At 35.7% G+C, this 23470-nt stretch overlaps 1 protein-coding gene across 1 annotated transcript in view; it reads left to right on the forward strand.

Moving 5' to 3' along the window:
- Nucleotides 1-23470, forward strand: part of Spink5 (serine peptidase inhibitor Kazal type 5) — a 93251-nt gene that overhangs the window by 68512 nt on the left and 1269 nt on the right. The window contains exons 22-32 of the mRNA XM_078047399.1: nt 473-566; nt 1786-1913; nt 8947-9019; nt 9885-10012; nt 10170-10248; nt 12667-12794; nt 13806-13884; nt 14697-14824; nt 15555-15654; nt 18147-18277; nt 20859-20946. Coding sequence (XP_077903525.1) covers nt 473-566; nt 1786-1913; nt 8947-9019; nt 9885-10012; nt 10170-10248; nt 12667-12794; nt 13806-13884; nt 14697-14824; nt 15555-15654; nt 18147-18277; nt 20859-20946 — 1156 coding nt within the window. The remainder of the gene's footprint in view (nt 1-472; nt 567-1785; nt 1914-8946; nt 9020-9884; nt 10013-10169; nt 10249-12666; nt 12795-13805; nt 13885-14696; nt 14825-15554; nt 15655-18146; nt 18278-20858; nt 20947-23470) is intronic.

A 23470-nucleotide genomic window follows, 5' to 3' on the forward strand; every position in this document is an offset into this window, starting at 1 on the left:
GGTTATGTGGCCACAGCTATACCAGCTGAGAGAAGAGCCCTCAGAGGAGATTCCAATACTTTGTTCTTCCAGAAAAGCAGAGAATCCAAGAGGATGGTAATGCTTGGTAGAGAAGATAATTATTTTGTCCGGGGGGGGGGGGGGAAGGCCTCTTAAACATGAGGTATTTATAAGAAATACAGCTGGAAATCCCTAGTTAACACTTAGGAAATGCTAATTAATGGCTCACCTTGCCTGGTTTGTGATTATGTGTATGCTGGTTTTCTGTACTGTATGAAAGCTTTCAGGCAGAGGACTCCACCCAATTCTTCCCTTTTATTTTTGGACAAGAGGGTCTGTAACATAGTATATATGAAGTAAGTGCAGGTAGACACTATACAAATCTAACTTGGTCATGTGATGAGAAGCTCATAGAAATATGCTCTGTGTTCTGAAAACTGTTTCTTGCTATCTTCCATTTTCTAATTTCCAGCAAGAAGGAAAACGAAGAAAGAAAGAAGAAAGAAGAGGATGATCAGAGAAATTCTGCAGGACAAGATTCTAATAGTGGAGGAGGGAAAGCTCAAGTAAGAGCGACATCTCTAATGACATAACCAGGGGATGGACTGTGGGCAGTGGGACAATGATAGGTCCTGAAGCAAAGGAGAATATAGGGAGTAATGAGTCAGAAAGGGTGCTTGGAGGAACAGAGTATGTCTCCTAAAGGATGCAGGGTAAGATGTCAGCCATCACAGCTTCTCTAGGGCTCCTTTTGGATTCTCTAAACATGGAAGTAATTAGCCACATGAAGACCTTATCCCAGTTTTCTCCCCCATGTTCTAGTGACCTAGTGCTTCTGTCAGCATATCTTTCACACGCTCTGTATCTTCTTTCACATGCTCTGCATCTTCTTTAATTATTTTTTCTTACCCTGGATGGATCCAAGTCCTGAGGCATCTTTTCTACTGGCCCAAGGCAGCATCACATGGTGAAAGAGCACAGGCTTTGGAGTCTAAGAGTTTGGGATACAGACCTGCTCACTACCACTTGGACCTGTGAAACACTGAATGCATCATTTGTCTCCCTTGTCTAGCAGTACTCTTATAGAGATAAAATAATTTAGGCATGCATTTAGCACATCTTCTGAAACATTTTTAAGTGTCAGCATGACAATATTGCATATAAAGCAACTCCTTGGGCCTGTCAATACAACCTGCTAAGACTACGGCCACCTTATTTATCTTCTTATGACCTTGGAATCTCAAGATCGTTTCTTTGTTTCTAAATCTAAAACATGTCCATATTTTTACCTTTAATGAAATCTGTCCTTTCTTCTTTTTCAATCTCTTCTGCTTGAGGAGGCTAAATTCTCACTCTCAAGTACACCTGTACATATGTTTTATCTGCCTTCTCTGTAATTTGAACAAGCTAGCTTTTCTGATAATTTATGTAACTTTACACTTACCCCCAGCATTTTCTGTAAAAGGCCAGTTAGTAAATATTTTAGGCATGTGGGTGATATGGTGTCTGTTGTAACTCTGCAACTCTGTCATTATTGTTAGAAAGGAACCACAAATAAAGGCTTAAAAAAGGATCAATGATGTGCTTTGATGAAACTATACATGTAGGAGCAGGCAGCAGGACATATTTTGTCTATGGACTATAGTTTGCCCATCTTCGATCTATGCTTTTAAATTGCATACGCAATTTAAATATGCAAGAACTTTTCTCAGGTTGTATAACAAATTTAATGATAATTCAATAGTCTAACCAATTCAGGAGGCCTGCTTTCTTTTCCCTTATTAGGATCCATGTGCTGAGTATCGGGATCATATGCAAAATGGAAAACTCAGCTGTACTCGGGAGAGTGATCCTGTACGTGGTGCTGACGGGAAATCATACAACAACAAATGTGCCATGTGTAAAGAGCTACTGTGAGTGCTTATTACAACAATCATTTCTAAATGATAGGCATGTATTCTCCCTGAATTAATAACTATTTCTAATTTTCTTTGGCTTCCTTCATGAAAATCATTATTTTTGTCATTTCCAAAATATTAGCTCTTTCTCTTGCATTTCCTAAGAAATATGGACCCTAGGGGGCAGCTAATCAAGTGGCTGGTGCCCACATTGTTTTTTATTATAATTCTGTGTGACTTCCAAATGCTGTTATTGATAGAGCTGTTCTTCAATTATGCCTGAACCCTAGGAGGACTTCATGATGGTCACTTGGAATAGCCAATTCATATAACTCAAGAGAGCTTATTTCCTGTTGTATTTATGGCACACTTATTGCTCTTTCTTTTACCTTGGTTCATGGTACTGAATTAGCATGCTTTATGACCCAGTTTGGCCCTTGTTTTGCGTAGTTAGGGCAAGTAACACAATTACTATCAATCCCATCTGTAAGTAGAAGTATTTGTAGGTGACCTTGAAGAGTGTTTTCAGTTCCCAAACTTACCACAGTATTCTTAATCATGGCATTTAATTGATAAGTGTTTAACAATTATTTAGTACCCCCTTAACACACACACACACACACACACACACACACACACACACACACACACACATGTTCTTCACCTTTCTACTTGAAAAAAATTGTTCAATTGGCTATGTGAGAAAACCTTATTTAAATATTACACTCTACTATTAAGAAAAACAGATTGATTTATTCAGGGTTTCATGAGGAGTGAATATCAGGGCTCAAGCTAGAATCCAGTTCTTCTGAATAACAGCCTACTATCTATTCTACATTATTAAAATCTTCAGTAGGAGCAAGAGTGGGGTGATGTTAGGGGTTAGCATTAGATGAGTATTTTAGTTCCATGTTCTTGAACAGGTCACATCACTTCCAAAGGCTTCAATGACTCACAATTTAAGTCCAAAGAGGCAACAATAATCACAGTAGCTGTGTAGTGTTTATTTTTGTAGTTCAATGAGATGAGCCATGTAAACCTCTTAGCACAACAACAGACACAAAATAGACATCCATTTAATGTGAATTGTCACGAGTAGTATTGTCCTAATGTTCAGTAAATATTTGGTACAATATTTACAGTAATAAATAATCACTAATATTATGGTCTCTTACATAAATACCATGTTCTCTTTTTCCAAGACTCATACTTTGTAGATATGATAAATTTAAATGATATAGCTCTTTTCATTTTTTACTTTCTTTCTGTATCATTCATTCTTTAATAGCAAAATATTTTGTAAAAGAACATTTTGTATAAAACCACAGATCGTCAAATGAATAATAAGGTTATTAAGATAAAAATCTGCTATTATAAGATCTTTACCTGGAATAGTTAACAGGAGAAAACTTAAATTAATTATTTTGACAATCTTTTAAAGACACTCATCCTACAATGATTGGCTTTTAAATGCCTACCATTTGACAGGCACTCTACATGGACAGGTTTTCTACAAGTGAATTAGACAAAGTTCTTGCAATTATGAAACTATAATATAATATAGAAACTATAATGTAAAATAATATAGATAATAGACAAATAAGCAAATAACTATATAAGACAAAATGATAAAGATAATAAAGCAACAGACGGGAACATAGTTGCTGTTTTAATTATGGTATTCAGAAAAGCCTGAGAGTTCAGGGAGACCTGTGAGGTTTGGACAAAGTAAACCATTTGAAAATCAGGAAGAAGAAAGTTTCTGACAGAGCAAGAGACAATGCAAGGTCTGAATACATGTGTGTGAGAATTAGCAAGCCCATGTGATCAAAAAGGAGGTTATGAAGATTATCATCAAAGATTATTGAGGAAGGGAGACAAATACAGGAAATGAGTTTTGAAAGATTATAGAAGGTGATTTAGAGCCATGAGAAAGATGTTGAATTTTATTCTATATGTGTTCAGAGGATACTAGAGGTTTTTTTGAGCAGAGCTATGACTATAATTCAAATTCCACTAAAGCCAAACAATTATAGGAACACTAATTTTTCCAATAATTTACTTGATTAAAATTTCATGACTTTAAATGTGAGTCTTAAATGTGTATTTTATTGCCACATCTCTATTTCCTGTATACTTAAAGGTAACTCCCTAAAATAAATATGTATTTATTAAAATCATTTATGTGTATATATAGGTATATAATTATATTTATACAAATCCTTTGTTTAGTGTGAAAACCCAAGTGAAATTCTGATCAAGAAATAACACAAATTAAAGTTTTATATTGTTTGGATCCTGGATTAACTGCACCAGAATCACCAGACTTGCTTTTTAAAAATTAAGTTACTGAACTCCAATTCAGTTTTATTAAACTGTTGAGATGGTCAGTGAATCAAATTTTGCATAGGGTGATATTCCAAACTCATAGAGTGAGTTTGGAAGGTTCCCTCCTTTTCTATTTCATGGAATACTTTGAGGAGTACTGGTGTTAATTCTTCCTTGAAAGTCTTGTAGAACTCAGCTAAGAATCCATCTGGTCCTGGGCTTTTCTTCATTGGTAGGCTTTTGATGGCATTTTCTATTTCATTACTTAAAATTGATCTTTTAAAATCATGTATGATTTCCTCATTCGGTTTTGGTAGATCATATGTATCTATAAATTTGTCAGTGTCTTTGATATTTTCTATTAGAGTATAAATTTTCAAAATAGTTTCTAATTATCTTCTGTATCTCAGACATGTCTGTTGTGATATTTCCTTCTCCATCTTATATTTTAATAATTTGAGTTTTCTCTCTCATTTTTTTTGTTGTTAGCATGGCCAGGGGTTTATTTATTTTAATTATTTTTTTCAAAGAACCAGCTTTTTGTTTTGTCAATTTTTTCAATTGTTTCTTCTTCCTGATTTCCAAATGGTTTACTTTGTCCATACTTTACAGGTCTCCCTAAACTCTCAGGCCTTTCTGAATACCATAATTAAAACAGCAGCTGTGTTCCCTTTCTGTTACTTTATTATCTTTATCATCTTGTCTTATTTAGTTATTTGTTTATTTGTCTATTATCTATATTATTTTACATTATATTTTCTATATTATATTATAGTTTCATAATTGCAAGAAGTTTGTCTAGTTTACTTGAAGACTACCTGTCCATGAGTATTTTATTTCATTGATTTCAACTCTGATTTTAATTATTTCCTGCCTTCTACTGTTTTTTGGTGTTGACCTGTTCTTCTTTTTCTAGTGCTTTGAGATGTAGTGTTAGGGAATTTATTTATTGACTTTTTATTCTTTTAATGAATGCACTCTAAGAATTTCTTTATTTCATCCTTATTTCTTCTACTATCCATTCATAATTTATTTGTGAATTATATAGAATATTTCCAAACCCTTTCTATGAGGTTAATATCACCCTGATATCAAACCCAGACAAAGACACATCGAGGGAAGAAACTTTAAACTAATATCCATGATGAACAAAGATACAAAAATTCTCAATAAAATTTTAGCAAGTCATATACAAACACATATTTAAAAGGTAGTACACCACGATGCAGGGTTGGTTCAGCATAGGGAAATCAATAAATGTAATTAATAGACTTAAAAACAAGAATCACATGATTATCTCAATAGATGCAGAAAAAGCATTTGACAATATACAGCAAACCTTTGTGTTCAAAACACTAGACAAACTAGGGATAGTAGGAACATGATCAACATTGTAAAATCTATGTATGCCAATTAAAGCCAGCATCATTCTAAATGGAGAAAAATTGAAAGCATTCTCTCTAAAAAATGGAACAAGACAAGGATGTCCTCTTTTATCACTTCTATTCAACACTGTCCTTGAAACTCTCCCTAGAGCAATTAGACAAAAGAAAGAAATTAAAAGGATACAAACAGGAATAGAAGAACTCAAACTATCACTATTTGCTGATGACATGATTTAATACCAAGAAGATCAAAAAAAATTCCATGAGAAAACTTCTAGAAATAATAAATGAATTCATCAATGTAACAGGACATAAAATCAACACCCATAAATCAAATGCATTCCTATATATCAGTGATGAATCCACTGAAAGAGAAATTAGGAAAACACTTCATTCACAATAGCTTCAAAAAAATAAATAAAATTGGGAATCAATCTAATAAAGGAGGTGAAAGACTTCTACAATGAAAACTACAGAACATTCAAGAAAGAAATGGAAGAAAACCTCAGAAAATTGGAAGATCTCCCATGCTCTTGGATTGGCAGAATTAATATTGTCAAAATGGTCATAATACCAAAAGGTTTAGTGCAATTCCTATTAAAATCTCAATGACATTCTTCATAGAAATAGAAAAAGGAATCATGATATTTATTTGGAAAAATAAGAGACCCTGAATAGCTATAGCAATACAAAGCAAGAAAAGTAAACAGGAGACATCACAATCCCAGATCTTATACTATACTGCAGAGCTATAGTAACAAAAATGGCATGGAATTGGTACCAAAATAGAGTTGTAGACCAGTGGTACAGAATAGAGGATACAGAGACAAACCAACATAAATATAGTTATCTTATATTAGAAACAGGTACTAAAAATATTCACTGGAGAAAAGATAATCTATTCAACAAATGGTTCTGGTAAAACTGAAATTCCATATGTAGCAAAATGAAATTAAACCTCTATTTCTCACCATGCACAAAAATCAACTCAAAGTAGATCAAAGACATAGGCACTAGAACAGAGACCCTGCACCTAATAGAAGAAAAAAATAGGCCCAAGTCTTTACCCCATCAGCCTAAGGATCTGAATTCCTTATCCTAAAGCACAAGAAGTAAAATCAAGAATCGATAAATGGAATGGATTCAAATTAAAAAGCTTCTTCTCAGCAAAGGAAACAATTAATGATGTGATGAGAAAGCCTACTGATTGAGAGAAAATCTTTATCACATGCACCTCTGATAAAGCATTAATCTCTTGGATATATAAAGAACTCAGAAAACTTAACACCAAAAAAACCAAATAACTCAATCAATAAATGGGCTAAGAAACTGAACAGACACTTCACAATTGATCAACAAATATATGAAAAAGTGTTCAACATTTCTAGCAATTAGAGAAATGCAAATCAACCTACTCTTAAGATTTTATCTCACTCCTGTCAAAAAGAATGGCAATCATCAAGACTACAGGCAACAATAAATGTTGGCAAGGATGTGGTGAAAAAGGTACACTCATAAATTGCTAGTGGGACTGCAAATTGGAGCAACCACTATGGAAAACAGTATGGAGATTCCTCAGAAAATTGGGAATGGAACCACCATTTGACCCAGCTATACTACTCCTTGGTTTATACCAAAAGGACTTAAAATCAGCACACTACAGTAATGCAGCCACATCAATGTTTCTAGAAGCTCAATTCACAATAGCTAGACTATAGAACCAACAGAAGAGAAATACAACTGAGCAACAAATATATGAAAAAGTGTTCAACATCTCTAGCAATCAGAGAAATGGAAATCGAAACTAAACTAAGATTTCATCTCACCCAATAGATGAACACATAAAGAAAATGTGGTATGTAAACTCAATGGAATAGTAGTCAGCTTTAAAGAAGAGTAAAATTATGGAATTTGCCAGTAAATGGTTGGAGTTGGAGAATATCATGCTAAGTGAATATGCCAATCCCAGAAAACCAAAGCCAAAATATTTTCTCTTATATACAGATGCTAATTCACAATAAGGCAGGGGGCACTAGGGAGAATAGCATTATCTTAGATTAGGTACAGGGAAGTAATGGGAGGGGAGGGGAGGAGACCTGAGGAAAGGGCTAACACCAATTTCACCTCTAAACCTTCTTGAGGGGATGTGGGGATAGTAAAGATAGTAGAATGAAACAGACATTATTACTGTGTGTATAATAAGTGATTACATGACCAATATGATTCTGCAACATGTACACTCAGAAAAATGAGAAATTATATCCCATCTATGTATGGGATATATCAAAGTGCATAAACGCATTCTACTGTTATATATAACTAACTAATTAAAACAAATTAAAAAATTTTGAATAAGAAAAGAAATTTGAACAATCTCTCAGGTAATTCTTAATGCATGTAAAAACTTATAGACCACTGGCATAAATCATTTGTGAGTATTTTAGTCAATTATTTCACTGCTGTGACTGAAAAACTGACAAGAACAATTAGAGGAAGAAGAGGCTTTTGTGGGGGCTCAACAATAGAGGGCCAACTCCACTCCTTGGGGCTCAAAGTGAGGCTCAACATCAGGGTACAACAGTGTGACTCAAAGAAGTAGCTTCAGACATGGCCGCTGTGAAGCAGAGAGACTCCACTCACCAGATACAAAATATATACCCCAAAGACATGCCCCTGAGGACCCACCCCTCCAGCCACACCCTACCTGCCTTCAGTTACCACCCACTTAATCCCTATCGGAGGGAGGGTTAACTCACTGATTATAACCCAATCATTTCACCCCTAAGCCTTCTTGCATTGTCTCACACATGAGCATTTGGGGGACACCTCACATCTAACCCATAACAATGAGAAAGATAAGATATAAAACAGAATGTGATCCTCAGATGCTTTTCATATTACTCTTGTTTCTATTTTGGGTTCCACACTTTGAGAACTGATGATTTAATGGGTTGACTTCAAAGTTAAGGAAGTGGAATGGGGAGTTGATGCAGCAGTAGAAACCATTGCTTATACTGAAAGACCAAGGACCTGAGGAAAGGGCTAACACCAAGGAGTAATAGATTGAGTGTCAAGCTCTGTATTGTTCTGAGAATACGATCAACAGAATGAAATTTAAAGGAAGATAAATCTGGACACAAACATAGGAGACTGTGTAATTGGAAGTTGATGTACCTTGTGATGAAGGTCAATTGCTCTAAGGTCAGTAACTCAGTGGACTGTCCTCCTCTATGAGGGGCAGAGGGAGTTGCTCTAGAGGAGGTTCAGGCTATGTAAACCACCACCCCTGAGTACGTGCTGCTAAGGTGACACTTTTTGACACTTTTCTCTCTCAGGCAAAAAGAAGTAGAGGAAAAAGAAAAGAATTCTGGCGTCAGATCAAATGAGACTGGATCAGAGTCAGGAAAGGTGAGTCATTAACTAGGTTTTGACAGAACTGTCTTTCTCTAAGTCCTCATAGACATAGAAAGGGGTTGTGAATATGGTCAACCAACATCTTGTCCTTTGAAGGTCAGGAACCAATGTCAAAACAAGAATATTATTGGCAATTTGCAAATTTGGCAATTTAATGTCAAATGGGAACCTTCCAGTCTAATGATTTATTCATCATTACAATTAATAAATCATAGTGTATTCAATTGTCTCAGCAGCTTGTAAAACCTTTAAACTTTATTTTAGAGAAAATGAGTTTTAATAAGTATAGTTCTTTTTTAATTGCTATTATAACAAATCACTATAAACAGTAGCATATAACAATACAAACTTATTATCTTAAATTTCTGGATTTTAGAAATTCTAAATGGTCTCACTGAAACCAGCACATCAGTAAAGTTGTGTTCCTTTGCGGAAACTCCATAGAAAGTTCTGATTCTTTGCCTTCATTAACTTTTGGAGGGAACCTGCTTGTCTTCAAAGCGAGCCAGGGCCTGTCAAGTCTTTATTATGCTCTATCATTGTGACACTGACTTTCTTGCTTCCCTCTTTCATGGATAAAAACCTTTGTATTTTCACTTGATCCAGTCTGATAACCTCCCCATTTCAAACATAAATGCCAGATCTAATTCTATATTCAATACAATCCCCCACACTTGACATATAAAGCAGTATTTTTGCAGGTTCCAGAAATTGGGACACAGACATTTTTATGGGCCATAATTGTGTCAAGCAAAGCAAGATTAACTGACTGCCTTGCTCTTGGATGCAATCTGATTTTCAAATCGGATCAATACTATGTGAAAACAGCACTTCTGACATAATGTTTCCTTCTTTTCAGGATGTATGTGATGAGTTTAGAAGCCAACTAAAAAATGGACAACTCATTTGCACTCGAGAGAGCGACCCCGTCCGGGGTCCTGATGGCAAGACACATGGCAATAAATGTGCCATGTGTAAGGAGAGGCTGTGAGTACCTACCAAAAAAGGGGTCTTGTCTGCAAGTCAGGAAAGTGCAATTTCTCAACAATATGAGAAAGGAGAAATTGTTTTAGAAGCAGATCTTGTCATTGATGAGGGGTTTATTCACTTTGGTTGAAATGTTTCTTTTCCTCCTTTCCTTCAGGGAAAAGGAAGCAGCTGAGAAAAAAAAGAAAGAAGATGAAGAAAAGAAAAATACAGGGGAAAAGAACAACAACAAGGAGGTGATGCATGCTAGACACACTAATGCCTACACTAGGTTGCTTTGCTGTTCATGAATTCATCTGAAGAGTGTTTGTGGAGGGCAGAATTTCCCCGTCATTCCAGTAAGCGTGAAAGACGAGGCTCCTTCTTACAAAGAAACAGCCTGCTCTCCAGAGCCCCAGGATCAGCTCTGATGCACACATTTGTAGGGCAAGTGACAGTTCTCAAATTATTGTGATCATACATTCAGTGAATTTCACTTCTAAAGTCTTAAAACAAACCAATAAACAGGTACCAAAAATTACGAATAAGAAAGCCAGTATCAAAATTTAGAGTTTGAGAAGATAAAATTCTTTAGCTGGCATTTCAGTGCCTCCTAGAGTTGATTTTGGCTTTATAAATAGTGTTCACCCTATAGAACTTTACATAGGGCCATCCTTCTAATCTGTCCAGAGATTCCAAATAGAAAAACAAAATAGTAAAATGTTCCTAAGCAGGTTTTCCAAGTAGTGAGGCAACTTTTCATCAGTTCACTGTACTGGACTAAACAAAATGAAACATTAATAGTAATCATAGTTCCTCTAAAATATCTGGGCAATATCTATTGTGCATTTCAGTGATGAAAGGCTTTGAGAATACAATTTATTGTACAACTTCAGATGATCTGAACTGGATTTCATGTAAAATTTTGGTCAATTTTGGTCAACAATTCATGTTTGTAATATTTTGGAAATTTCACACCGAAAAATAACTATGTGTGTGTGTGTGTGTGTGTGTGTGTGTGTGTGTGTGTGTGTGTGTATTTAAAGTATTGAGATTTCATGTATGTGTCAAAAGGCAATTCTGGTTCAACTGTAAGTAAAAATTACCATATTTAGAAATCCCTAATATGTATGATGTGGGTTGTTTAAATTTTACAACAGAAAAAAATTCAAGAGACAGTGACTACACATAAATATTAAACAGAAGGGACTAAACCCTTAAAGAAAGAGTTGCACTACAGGCAGATGGGTACTAAGAAGAATGTTTGTGGTACTCTGGGTACCTAGAAAAGAATATGATTCTAGTTACTTCTAAAAATGATGGTTGTAAGACATTTAATATATTTATCAGGTATTCAATTTCAAATTCCAGAAATCTTTCCTGCCTGTTTCCTTCCTTCGTTCCTTCGTTCCTTCGTTTCTTCGTTCGTTCGTTCGTTCGTTCGTTCGTTCGTTCGTTCGTTCCTTCCTTCCTTCCTTCCTTCCTTCCTTCCTTCCTTCATGCAGCAGATTACAGCAGGCCTGGAAGGTGGGAGACATGGCTCAGTGGTAGAGGGCTTGCATGGCATATGTGAAGCTGGGTTTGATCCCTGCACATTAAAACATCAACAACTACAACAAAAGAAGTCCTGGAATTGTTTATGAATATCACAATTTAAAGAAAAAAGAAACACTATGATCTCTAGGCATTTAGTATTTTTAAAGATGTTTTCGTATATCTACTTTGCCTCTTTGAAGTTAAAGGAAGTTCAAGTGACTTCTACACATCTCCAAAGCTTTAAAAAAATGCCAGGTTCTGTGGACTCGGTTATATTGATTTCTTTTTGATGTCCTTGTTTTCAATCAACAAAAAAATCAGCTTGGATGTGGTTCAGTGGTAGAGCACTTGCCTACTATGTGTCAGGTCTTAGGTTCTAAAACTGGGAGGGAAAAAAACTCAGCTCTATTTTTTATTTTTTTAAGAAGTATACAGGATTTTTATTTTGCATGTAAAAGCAAAGCAGTAAAAAGAAAAGCCTAGTTGTCATAAGATTCCTGTTCAAAACTCTAACTTTGATGTTAACCACTTAATATTGCTTATTCATATTTTTCTCATCTGAAAATGGGGATAATGAATATTTATCTTATGGATTTCTATGACCACAACAGGAAACCTATTAGAGCATGTAACAAATGCCTGACATGCAGTCCGAATTTGATTAAAAAAAACCCCAAAAGTGTGTATGTGGGGGGGGGGTTAAAAATTGTATTGAGGAACAAAGCTGAACATTTACATGTTTGTATATCTTGCCATAAGAGTGTTTTCCATTCATTCCAGGGCTGTTGAATAAGACTTTTTAATGTATATAGTAATGACTACAGTTGCAGAAACAGATTTAGTGGTCAGCATCTCAAGAGACTATGTAAAAATAGAATGTTTTCTCCAAGCAGTAGTGAAATTCCACTAGGGTAAGACAGTTATTGGGAGAGATTCTGTGGACAGGATTCAAACTATTTAGACAGAGATTGGATAGAATACCTTTAAAACACATTTCATCTCAGAAATCTCATTTTTTCTATTTTTCCCCCTTCAAGTGTTACGAATTCATATCTAACCAACCAATCATGTTTTCAGGCTTCAAAGATTAGCCTATTACAGTAACATCATCTTTCCTCCTCCACCCCTCCTGTTGACAGGATCTGTGTTATGAATTCCGGAGCAAGCAGAAAGATGGAAAGCTTGTCTGCACCAGAGAAAATAACCCTGTTCGAGGCCCAGATGGCAAGATGCATGTCAACAAGTGTGCCATGTGTCTGAGCGTCTTGTAAGTGAAGAGGCTTATTTTTCTGTGCATTTGTTATATTATGCCTATTACTTTAAAACCTAAGAGCCCTTGGCTTAACACATTAAAGATAAATAGATATTCAATTCTGAAGAGAACAGTTAGTTTCCAAAACACTAAGATTTTCTTTTTTTAATTTCAATGATAAGAAGCATAATCCTATGTGAAGTCCCTGTGGTAGGAAAATAGCTACAGTCTAATGACAAAATCCATGGCCTTTCAAGAGGGGGTTTAGTAAGTAATCTGGGACAAGCCAGCTCACTTTGCAGAGCCTCAGTCTCTTCTCTCTGTGAGTGAAATACAACGAATACCCAATACAGTTGTTGTGGGGATTCAAAGTGAGAACATTTTTAAAAAATGTTTCTAAACTTCAAATCACTATCACTATGTAAAGAACAATCTCAATGCAGAGTTTAGATATAATACACCTGGAAAGATGAGAGTGGGAAAGGAAACACCTCTGTAGATAAATGTATTCTATTAAGAGAAAATAAAGTAATGGCCTTTTAGGATCCTGTCATTCTTGATGACAGTATCATAAGAGAAACAATGAAACTTGAGAGCATTGATTGCCATAGATATGATATGAAAACTCCAACCCCCAGAACAGACTAGGCATTTTTTTCAGTTTGAGAAAATAGTGTTAGATTTGCTAATGTTTAGAATTGGCAAGATTAGCCATCCTGGTGGTGCATGCCTATAATCCTAGTGACTCGGGAGGCTGAGACAGGACGATCACAAGTTCGAGATCAGTTTGTGAAACTCAGTGAGACACTAAGCAACTTAATGAGACCCTGTCTCAAAATAAAAATTAAAAACAATGGGTGACATGGCTCAGTGGTTGAGTGCCCTTAGATTCAATTTTCAGTACCCCCCCAAAAAGAATTGCCTAACGACAATTCATTAACAAGCCTTAAAATACACACACACACACACACACACACACACACACACACACACACATATATCCTATTTTTCTTTTTCCTTCTGCAGTGAGCGAGAAGCCAGTGAAAGAAAAAATGATAAAGAGTCAAGTTCCAAGCCTTCAAACAAGCCTTCAAATGATGCAAAGGTTGTTTCTTAAAAGATAACAAAATAACTCTTCCACCTTTCACCTTTAAAATCTTGCCTTCTTTTGCAGTCTTGGGATAACAAAGATACTAATATTTTGTGTAAAGGTTCATTGATTTTGCCACTGTTATCACTCTGGGTAATAATGAGATTTTGGGGGTCTGATGCTTTTCTTGATTTTGTGGATAATTTTCCTAGAGCATGTGCCAATTATTGCTTTAGTCTTTCTGCTTTAGGAGAAATGAAGATTCCAGTAGTTTGTAGTCATTGGTTTTAATAATACAGGCAAGTTAAACTAATCTTAAGTCTTCTGGTTAGTTTCTCTCCTTGATGTCTTTTTTTCTGTTTTCTCCAGATGATTTTCTCAGCATCAACGAATCAATAGTGCATACACCATGCTGCCTTTTCTATTTTGCTTTTCAAGACTGCAAAGAAGAACTTCCATTCAGTCCTTTAACAGTGATAATCACATTTATAGAGTTGCATTCTGGTGGGATTCTCCTGGAGCTAACAGCACACCTAATGTGGAAATGGGGAACAGTGGATGAAAGGGAAAGGACAAGAAGGAGGGCGTATCAAGTATTGTTTTATGTTTCTCTACATTTCCAGGACCAGTGCAGAGAGGTTCAGAATGAAGCAGAGGATGCAAAGTTTAGACAGTCTGGGAGTACCTTGGCTTCTGTTGCCAGGATCAGAGCAGTGAGTCTGAGCCCAGAGCCAGCAGAGGACTATCTAAAGCCACCTTTGCTTCCTAAAACCACCTAGCAAAAAAAGGAAAAGGCCCTGTTCACCTCCCCCTCTCTCATCTTCCAGGATGAGTGCAGTGAGTTTCGGAAACACTTGAGGAATGGAGAGCTCATCTGTACCCGAGAGCATGACCCCGTCCGTGGCGATGATGGAAAGTTCTACAGAAACAAGTGCCACAAGTGCAGAGCTGTCTTGTGAGTAAGAAGATTCTGCTTTGGCTGTAGAAGCAGGGGAGCTGCATTTTTAGAAACAGTTCATTGAATAACTGTGTGTGCTCATGGAGCCACGGAGTCCTTAAAATAAGTCTTTAGAATCCTTGCCCTTAACGTGAGAATACCCAGCCTGGTAGAAAGAGTAGAAGGAGTGGTTGAACTTGCTGACAGGAAACCCAGGTGTAAGTTCTTACTATGATACTTGCTGTGCCACTTACATTTTTTCCTCCTGCTTTCAGCATAATAGTTAAAAGTGATCATTCCAAATCTTTGTTCTACAACTCTATTGGATTCAGCAGAGAAGTCTTTTTAAAAGCAGATTTTTATACTTAAAATTTATTAAATCAAAATTTCTAGAGCTAAAGAATTTGTGTTTTAGAAAGGGTTTCAAAATTGTTTTAATGATCAAACAAATTTTGAGACCAATGTACAAGTTGATGATGGTGACAATAAATAGTTATGAAAAACACTAAGATAAGAATAACAATATTTATTTAACTTTCACAGAGTATGTTTTTTGAAGTAGGAACTACCAACACTGTACTCTCTATATTCTAGGAAATTGAGACTCAAAGACTCTAGGCCACTTGTCTAAGGTCACACATCTATGAAGTGATAAGAGCTCTACACCAACTCCCTGATAATAATAATAATAATAATAATAATAATAATAATAATAATAATAATAATAATATTTTGTTCCCTTGCTCAGTCAAGAAGAAATGTTTGAAAGGGTAAAACTTCGTAAAATGTCATTCCACATTAGAGCTTCCGAAGAGGAAAACAGCCCAGGTTCGCCCAATTCTTCTCTGGTAAGAATGACTATTTTGAAAACCTATTCATGAATTTAATTCACTTGCATTTTCACTACAGCTACTCCTTTTGCACAATTCCCATTTGCTAGCAGGGTCTGGGGAGGCTGATTGGGTGTACCCCGAGAGCTTTGCTTAGAGGACTAGATGCAGTTCATGCTTGGTGACATCTCTGGGATTACTCATCAGTGCATCTTTCTGCTCTTTGAGATTATTAGCCCTGATTGCATTGGGAACATTCTGAAATTTTAAGAAGTGGGTGAGACTAACTCAATGTGTGGTTAAATATGTAGTCAGATGCCTTAATTTTCTAATATCACTCAGCTTACACTCATTTGCCTCCTACAGCCCAGTCCCTTCCTAATAGCCAAGAACACACAGCAAATCATTCTGGAAAGACATTACAGGGAGGCAAGGGCAGAAGCCAGATAATCCATGAGAGACTGCAGTAATTCATGAAAAAGTTATGCTGGCTTTTACCACCATGGAGGGTAGAGCTCCTCAGAGGTGGAGGATTCTGGCTCCACTTTAAAAGTGGAGTCAAGAGAATTTGTTCAGAGTCAATGTACTAAGAAAAGAAGCATCCTGCCTTTGTCGCTTCTGTCTTTTGCTTCTTTTGTGGGGCTTATCCTGATACCAATCATTGCAGCTACAGTAACCTGAAAATACAACGGACTTAACTAGTTCAATCCAGATTTGCCAAGATTCCTAGAAGTTCCTGTCTGAAATCTCCCTGAATATTTATATTAATATGGAACTCATTACAGTCTAAAGCAGCTTATTTAGATATTTGAATTATTTATCAAAACAAAAGAACAAGTAGTTGCTGCCCAAATCCCTTAGAGTATCAACTGTTATAATACCATTGCATTTTTAATTTCTTCTTTGTGTTTGTTTCAGAGTGTAGTTTCCAATAAATTTATTAATTTGTTCTAAGTTGTCAATTTCATTGGCATATAGTTATTCACAATATTTCCATGTTATCCTTTTAATATCTATAGTTGATATCTCTTTTTATTTTTAAGAATGGTGATGTGTATTTTTCTGCTTTTTTTCATTGACTTCACAGGTAGATATCACTCTATTAATCAATCTATTAATCTCTTCTAGAAGCTAGATTTTGGCTTTGTTCTCTTTATTTCATAACTTTCTCCTTTTTTTTCCTTCTGGTTTCTTTGAACTTAATTTGCCCATCATCTGCTGAATTCTTGAGATAGTAATTTTCATAATTGATTTTAAAACTTTCTTATTTTTCAATCTGTATAAATTTTAAATTTCTCTCAAACCACTGCTTAAATTACTAAGATTGGATAGTATATATATATATACATATATATACATATATATTAAATATTTATTATTTTTAGGTGTAGATGGATACAACACAATGCCTTTATTTTTATGTGGTGCTGAGGATCGAACCCAGGTCCCACCCATGCTAGGGGAGCGCTCTATTGCTGAGCCACAATCCCAGCCCCTGGATAGTTTATATTTTTGCTGTCCTTTACTCTAAATCATTTCTAAATTGTATCATGACTTTCAGTCATGAGTGATTTAAGACTCATTCTTCTACTTTAAACCTGCCAATTCCCTCATAAAAAAGTATATTTCTTATAAATGATAGTAGGACCTTCATGTTCTTCCTGCTTAACATTTCTGTCTTGTAACATTTATAATCACCATCAAATTTGTCTTCTGTCATCCTATTTGTTTTTAAATCTGTTCACCCTCCTTTAATTCTTTTTTTTTGGTCTTATTTTTTTTCTGAATAATCAAATTATTTTTGTTGTTTTTGCTATCACATTAAGTATTGTTCAACTCATACTTCCAAAAGACTATAAAAACATGTTTCTTCTATGTTGAAAATACAATGATTACCATGGAAAATGTACTGATAACTAACATTTACTGAGCTTTTGGAATGCAATAGACTCTGTATTACGCATGCATTCAAATACATTACTTGATATAATTCCAAAATCAATAATGTAAGAGCTACTATTATTGTTATTCAGATGAGTAAATTAAGGCTCAAAAAATCTAGATAAATTGCTTCTCTACTTAGTGGCAGAGCTAGGTCTCAAAACCCATGCAATTAACTAGTGTTTAGCTATGAATTTTTTTCCTTCTAGGATGTACATTAACAGCACCTTCCTTTAAAAAGTGGATGTTATTTCTTGTGTGATTAACATCTTAATTTTCTTCCTAGGCATGCACAGCTTACCATGCCTGGTACTTCATGGGATTTATGCTCTTATTGTTTTATTCTCCTTGGTTCCTTTGTTTAGAAAGTCATCTTTTATACTTAAAAGAAGCCAAATCCAGGAGGTTAAGTCTGTCTAATATGGTGTGAAATAAATATGTAGTTTGTATCACTGTCCTGTTCCTAATCATTTACCCAGATGTGATTAAGGAAACTAGGATGTGCTCCCAAACCCGTCCTTTTCTTTGAATGCTGTTAAGTAAGTCTTCTTTATGCTTTGTTTGTTCAGGATTCCGAGATGTGCAAACAGTACCGAGTGCTGCCAAGGATGGGTTTTCTTTGCCCAAAGGATTTACAGCCTGTCTGTGGTGATGATGGACAAACATATAACAACCCTTGTATGCTCTGTCATGAAAACCTGTAAGTAAGCAGGATGCACCTCAAAACTCCCAGAGCAGCCCAGCAATAGTGTTGACCTACCCTAGTGTACTGATATCATATCATGTTGGTGTGTGTGTGTGTGTGTGTTTGTGTGTGGTGCTGAGGAATAGAACTCAGGGCCTTGTGCAAGCAACTGAGCTATATCTCCAGCCCTGTTGGGGAATATTTTAGTCATAACAGTTAAAAAATTCAAAATTCCACATTTTTCTTATATGTAATAGAAAGGATTCACTGCTATTTCTTTGATAAAACTGCTTACGTATATTGTTATATTCTTTCCTGAGTAGAAGAGAACATAAACAGGGGTTTGGCTACAGCCATTACAGAGCTTCTCTATAAGCTCACATATACTCATGGGAGCATGGACATCATTCGTCCTGCACATGGCTAAGGAAAATGTGGAGAACCACTGCTGTATAGAGTCAGCCTCACCTATGATGTCTAAACAAGTCCTATGGCTGTAAGAGAGTCACTGACTTCCCACCTTCTGTGAATCTTCTTATTGAAGGAAGTGGTTCCATACAAAAGACAGTACAAAACATGCCAGGTGTCATGCTCACCTGTAATCCCAGTGGCTCAGGAGGCTGAGGCAGGAGGATCTCAAATTCAAGGCCAGCTTCAACAACTTAGGGAGGACCAAAGAAGCTTAGTGAGATCCTGTCTCAAAATATAAATAAATAAATAAAAGGGCTGGAATGTGGTTAAATGCCCCTGGGTTCAATTACCAGACCCCCCCCCCCAAAAAAAAAGAATCCCAGAGCAAATGGCATACTGATGTCTAGGTTAATTCTAATTTATTACTGTCCATGTAATCCAAATTGCCTCATCATTCCTTTGATATCTTCATTAAAAAAGTGGAGACAGTTCTCTAAGCAGCTGACTCCACAGGTTATTTAGAATAACTATTAGATATGAAAATATTTTTATTTTAAGGAATCTATTTTATTGCTTTTACTATTGGTTTTAACTTTGCTCCAGTAGACCAGTTTTCAATGAAATTATGGTGATGGAGTTTGGCTTTTCCATCCCACGCCACCCTAGACTTACACTGCAGTTCAATTACTACTCAGGCCTTCTTTCAACACTGCAAACAAGGTCCAGGATATAAGGAAGAAACTCCTTGATATCCTCATTTTCAAACCTAGAAAATATCTGAATTGGCATTTATTCTATTTTGAATAAAATAACTCATAAAAGAAAAAAAAACATCCCCAGGTCACATACTTAAAAACATAAATTATGCACATAAGTGCTTATGTGTTCTAGGAACTATATGTAAGTATGTAAGGTATGGTAGATAGAATACCTTCACATTCAGTCAAGGAGTCCCTATAACCTGCTATGGAGGGGTATTGGCATCTTTGTTCAGAGATGTTTAGAGAGTGCAGGTAATTCATTAAAAGTCACAAAGCCAGGAAATACATTAGACAACATCTTAGCCTTGTTGATTTGGATCTAAATAGTTTTTTTTTAATTATTTATTCACTGTACTCCAGTTATATCCAAAGCAGTAGCTCAATAAAACTTTGTGGAAGCAAGGATTCCTTTGGTAATATAAAAAAGTTACTGCTTTTAAGAATAGAAAAATAATGATGTAACATGAGAGACTTGTATGCATAACATCTATGGACTTATGGGTGACTTATAAACCATTTATGAACCTTACAGAATTTAAAGTTAATAAGCCTTGTTTAAGCAGTGAATATTATCATCTAGGAGATAAGTTGTTGTGTATACTGTACACCCAGTCCAGAAATCCTCCAATTCCTTTTCATTACAAGTATCAGGAATTAAATCATCTATGTAATTTTATCAAACTTTGTATTAACTGTATAGGCCCATAAAAATTGATCCTCTATTCAAGGGAGATTAGAGTCAGAAACTTACATGATGAAAATATTAATAAAGCATGCCTCAGGATGTATTGTTTGGCAAAAGAATCTGGGAATATGTATTATAGAGAAGAGAAACTCAGGTTATCCCAGACAAGAGGGGCCAATTTTTTTCAATGATGTTAGAGAAGTTGTAGGGGAGAAATTTTAACATAAATTCTATTCAAAGACAAAGTGCCCTTTCTTGTTAGACAACCAGTTTCCAACACTAGAGGCAAACAAGTCCATGTTTGATTCATAATATTTCTTGAGTGATAGGCACTGTAATTCCTACTCTTTAAGATTATTTCAAATGATGAGGTACAGACTGTTTGATGGTGTCTTGTTATATTTTCCGTGGCCCCAAGTCATATTACATAAATTTAATATAGTCAGCCTTCTCTCTGGGATCTGATATTCCCATCTATAAAATCATGACCTGTGGAGTAGATGATGTCCAACATTCTGAAATTCTATGAGTATTAGTGGATGAAATGTGACAGTATAGGTTCAGGGCTAGAGGATATCTGGAGCAAGAGAGACTGAACCTAGAGGATAAACCCTGGAGAATGGTTGCATTTTGATCCCAGGCCCTTCTAACTCCAGCTTTTAATGTTCAGTTTTATTTAACGTTGATCTTTATTTATATATCATGTAGGATTCTTGAATCTACCTCTGTTCTGTTTTAGGATGCGTCAAATGAATATACACATACGTAGTGAAGGGAAGTGTGAGGAAAGCAGCATCCCAGAAACCCCTGTGGACGCACAGGCATCTGTGAGTACCCAGGACTTCCTGCTCAGGGTGTTAGAAGCAGCTGGTCCGCCTCTGTCCTCTTGCTCTGGGTGATGGAAATTTCTCAGGCCAGAGAAGTGACACTAGGTCTGGTGACCCCAGAATTGGTCATATTTTTACTGTGAAGATAGTTAAGTAATGATTGAAATATGTAGGAATAATAATACCAGTTTACATTTTAGACTCATTACTTGACTTGTTAATAGATTTTTATGATCAATGTCTCCAATCTAACATTACATTTTGCAGGGTAATTTTTATTCTCTATAATCCACATGAAAAAGATGAAGCAGAGAATAGGAGTAAGGTCAGAGCTGGTTTGCAGCCATTTCTATGTAATGCTCATATCCTCTCATATTATACTGCATTTAATTTTCCCAAGCCTTGAACATTGACCCATTTCATTTAAATCCCTGCAAGGATATTTTAACACATATAACTGTCTTTGATAGTCTCCCTGGTAATTTTATTTGAGAAGTTTCTTCCCCAGGAAAAATGATTTATAACCTGGAAAAAAATTTCAAATAAGAGTAAACACTTAGTTAGAAGATAAATATGGGCACAAATGAAAGTTTATAATGTTTTTCATGCATGATACCTTTGGTGAATCACATAAATACGATAAGCCAAAGATCTCAATGAACTATTGAAAATAATCACTAAGCACTGACTTTAAAACACATGAAACAGCATCTAAAACACAAATAACAACTTTTATTATGATGATCACTGTCATTATTATACCTAGGACCAGAGTATAAATTTAGAGATAGTCCCAAGTATAAATTTAGAAAAAGACCCTGGCATAGTGCTTAGTTAATGTAAATAAATAAATAACTTGACTAATTACATTTTAATGTAACTATACTTAATATCTGCATCAAACAAAATTAAAATATCTTAATAAACTTTATTTAACAACTTTATTATTTTTCAATGGACTTCATGCCACTGCCACAAAAAGCTTTAGCAATAATGGAATTAAAAATATTCTGCTAGATTTGAAAGCAACACTAAATGAGTCCTTATTGCCTTGATGTGGGAAATTGGGAATACTAGGAGTGTGATCAGGTATTTCTGGTCTCACAATAGCAGTGGGAAGGCAGAGTCGAGTAGACCAAGAACCAGGAAACCTCTATTTCTTTCTCATGTAACTTGACAGGCAATTGTCTATGTTGGATCTTTAGACATCCATAAAAGACAAGGCTAGTTCCTATGTTACTTTCTAATCTATTCCATATATAAATTCTTGATCATATTTTATTGACAGAATATACTGTTCTCCTTCCTCACAAACATACCTCTTTGCATATATCTTAGAAAGAAGAGGTGGAAATAATCTTTATTCCAGCCAGATAGACCACACCTCCCTGTAACAAGCATCCTGTGTGGGTGACTTGACAAAAACTACTTCAGGAGGAACTTGCCTTAAGGTTACACTTATAAGATATATATATTTTTTCAAATAATGAAGAATCTTGCCAGGGGGTCAGCACCCAGGGCTTTGGAGGGGAGTTGTTTCCTTTAATTTCTTTCTGGGTATTTCCTTTCCACTAGAGTTCCACAGCTGGTGTTGTTAATGACAGGAAAATTTTTATACTTTTCTTTGGTGAAACAAATTTCTGTACCAGAAGGTTTCCTGGATGTGAGTGCAGTTTCATCTCCCTCTGTGTGGTTTAGAGTGATCTTGGGTACAGGTGGTACAGATGGGCATGACTCAGTATTGCACTGCTGGTTATTATGGTGGTATATTCTGGGTTAGATATAGGTTAGAACCTATTGCCTGAGCTTTACTGCTGGGTGGAAGATCCTCCAAGAGAGTCTGGCATCCCAAGAATGAAATGATGCCAGGCAGTGGCAACTGTCTCAAAAAGTAGGTTGAGGATCCTGAAACTCATACATTTGCTTACTATCTAAGTTGTGCTTTCTATTATACAGAAACTACTAAGATTTATGTAGCTCTTTAGAGTTGCAAATACATTTTCCCTTTTGCATCTTCATACTATTCTTATGATTAGAGCAGGAATTGTCACCTTCCCCGTCTTATAGAAAACCAACCTGGGAGAAACTCTGCCATTTATCCAAGTTACTCAGTGCAAATCTTGAGTCAAGTATGTGTCTTCTGATTTCATAATCCATTCCCTGTCATGATTCCTTAGTCATCAGGAGATTCTGAAAAACAGTCACTGTAAAGAAGATCTTATTGCAGATTTGCTATATCAGGCAATAGGTTCCAACCTCAGGGAATATACAGCCATGGTAGTCATCATGTTGGACAATGACCCATCTATGGCAGCTGGGCCCAAATAGTTCCCACATAAAGGAAATTACAAATATAATTTTGTGAGATGAATAAATAACTATTCTCAATGTTATAACATATTATCAAAGATTTGACAAGACCACAGCTTGTCCCTTTCAAACCAAAGGAAATCTTGTTAAGCTGATGTGTAGGTACTGAAATAAATAGTTAAGTTTGGAATGACTTAACTGCTCTTGCCATGAT

This window comes from Ictidomys tridecemlineatus, chromosome 1 (assembly GCF_052094955.1).
Source record: "Ictidomys tridecemlineatus isolate mIctTri1 chromosome 1, mIctTri1.hap1, whole genome shotgun sequence".
Lineage (NCBI taxonomy): Eukaryota > Metazoa > Chordata > Mammalia > Rodentia > Sciuridae > Ictidomys > Ictidomys tridecemlineatus.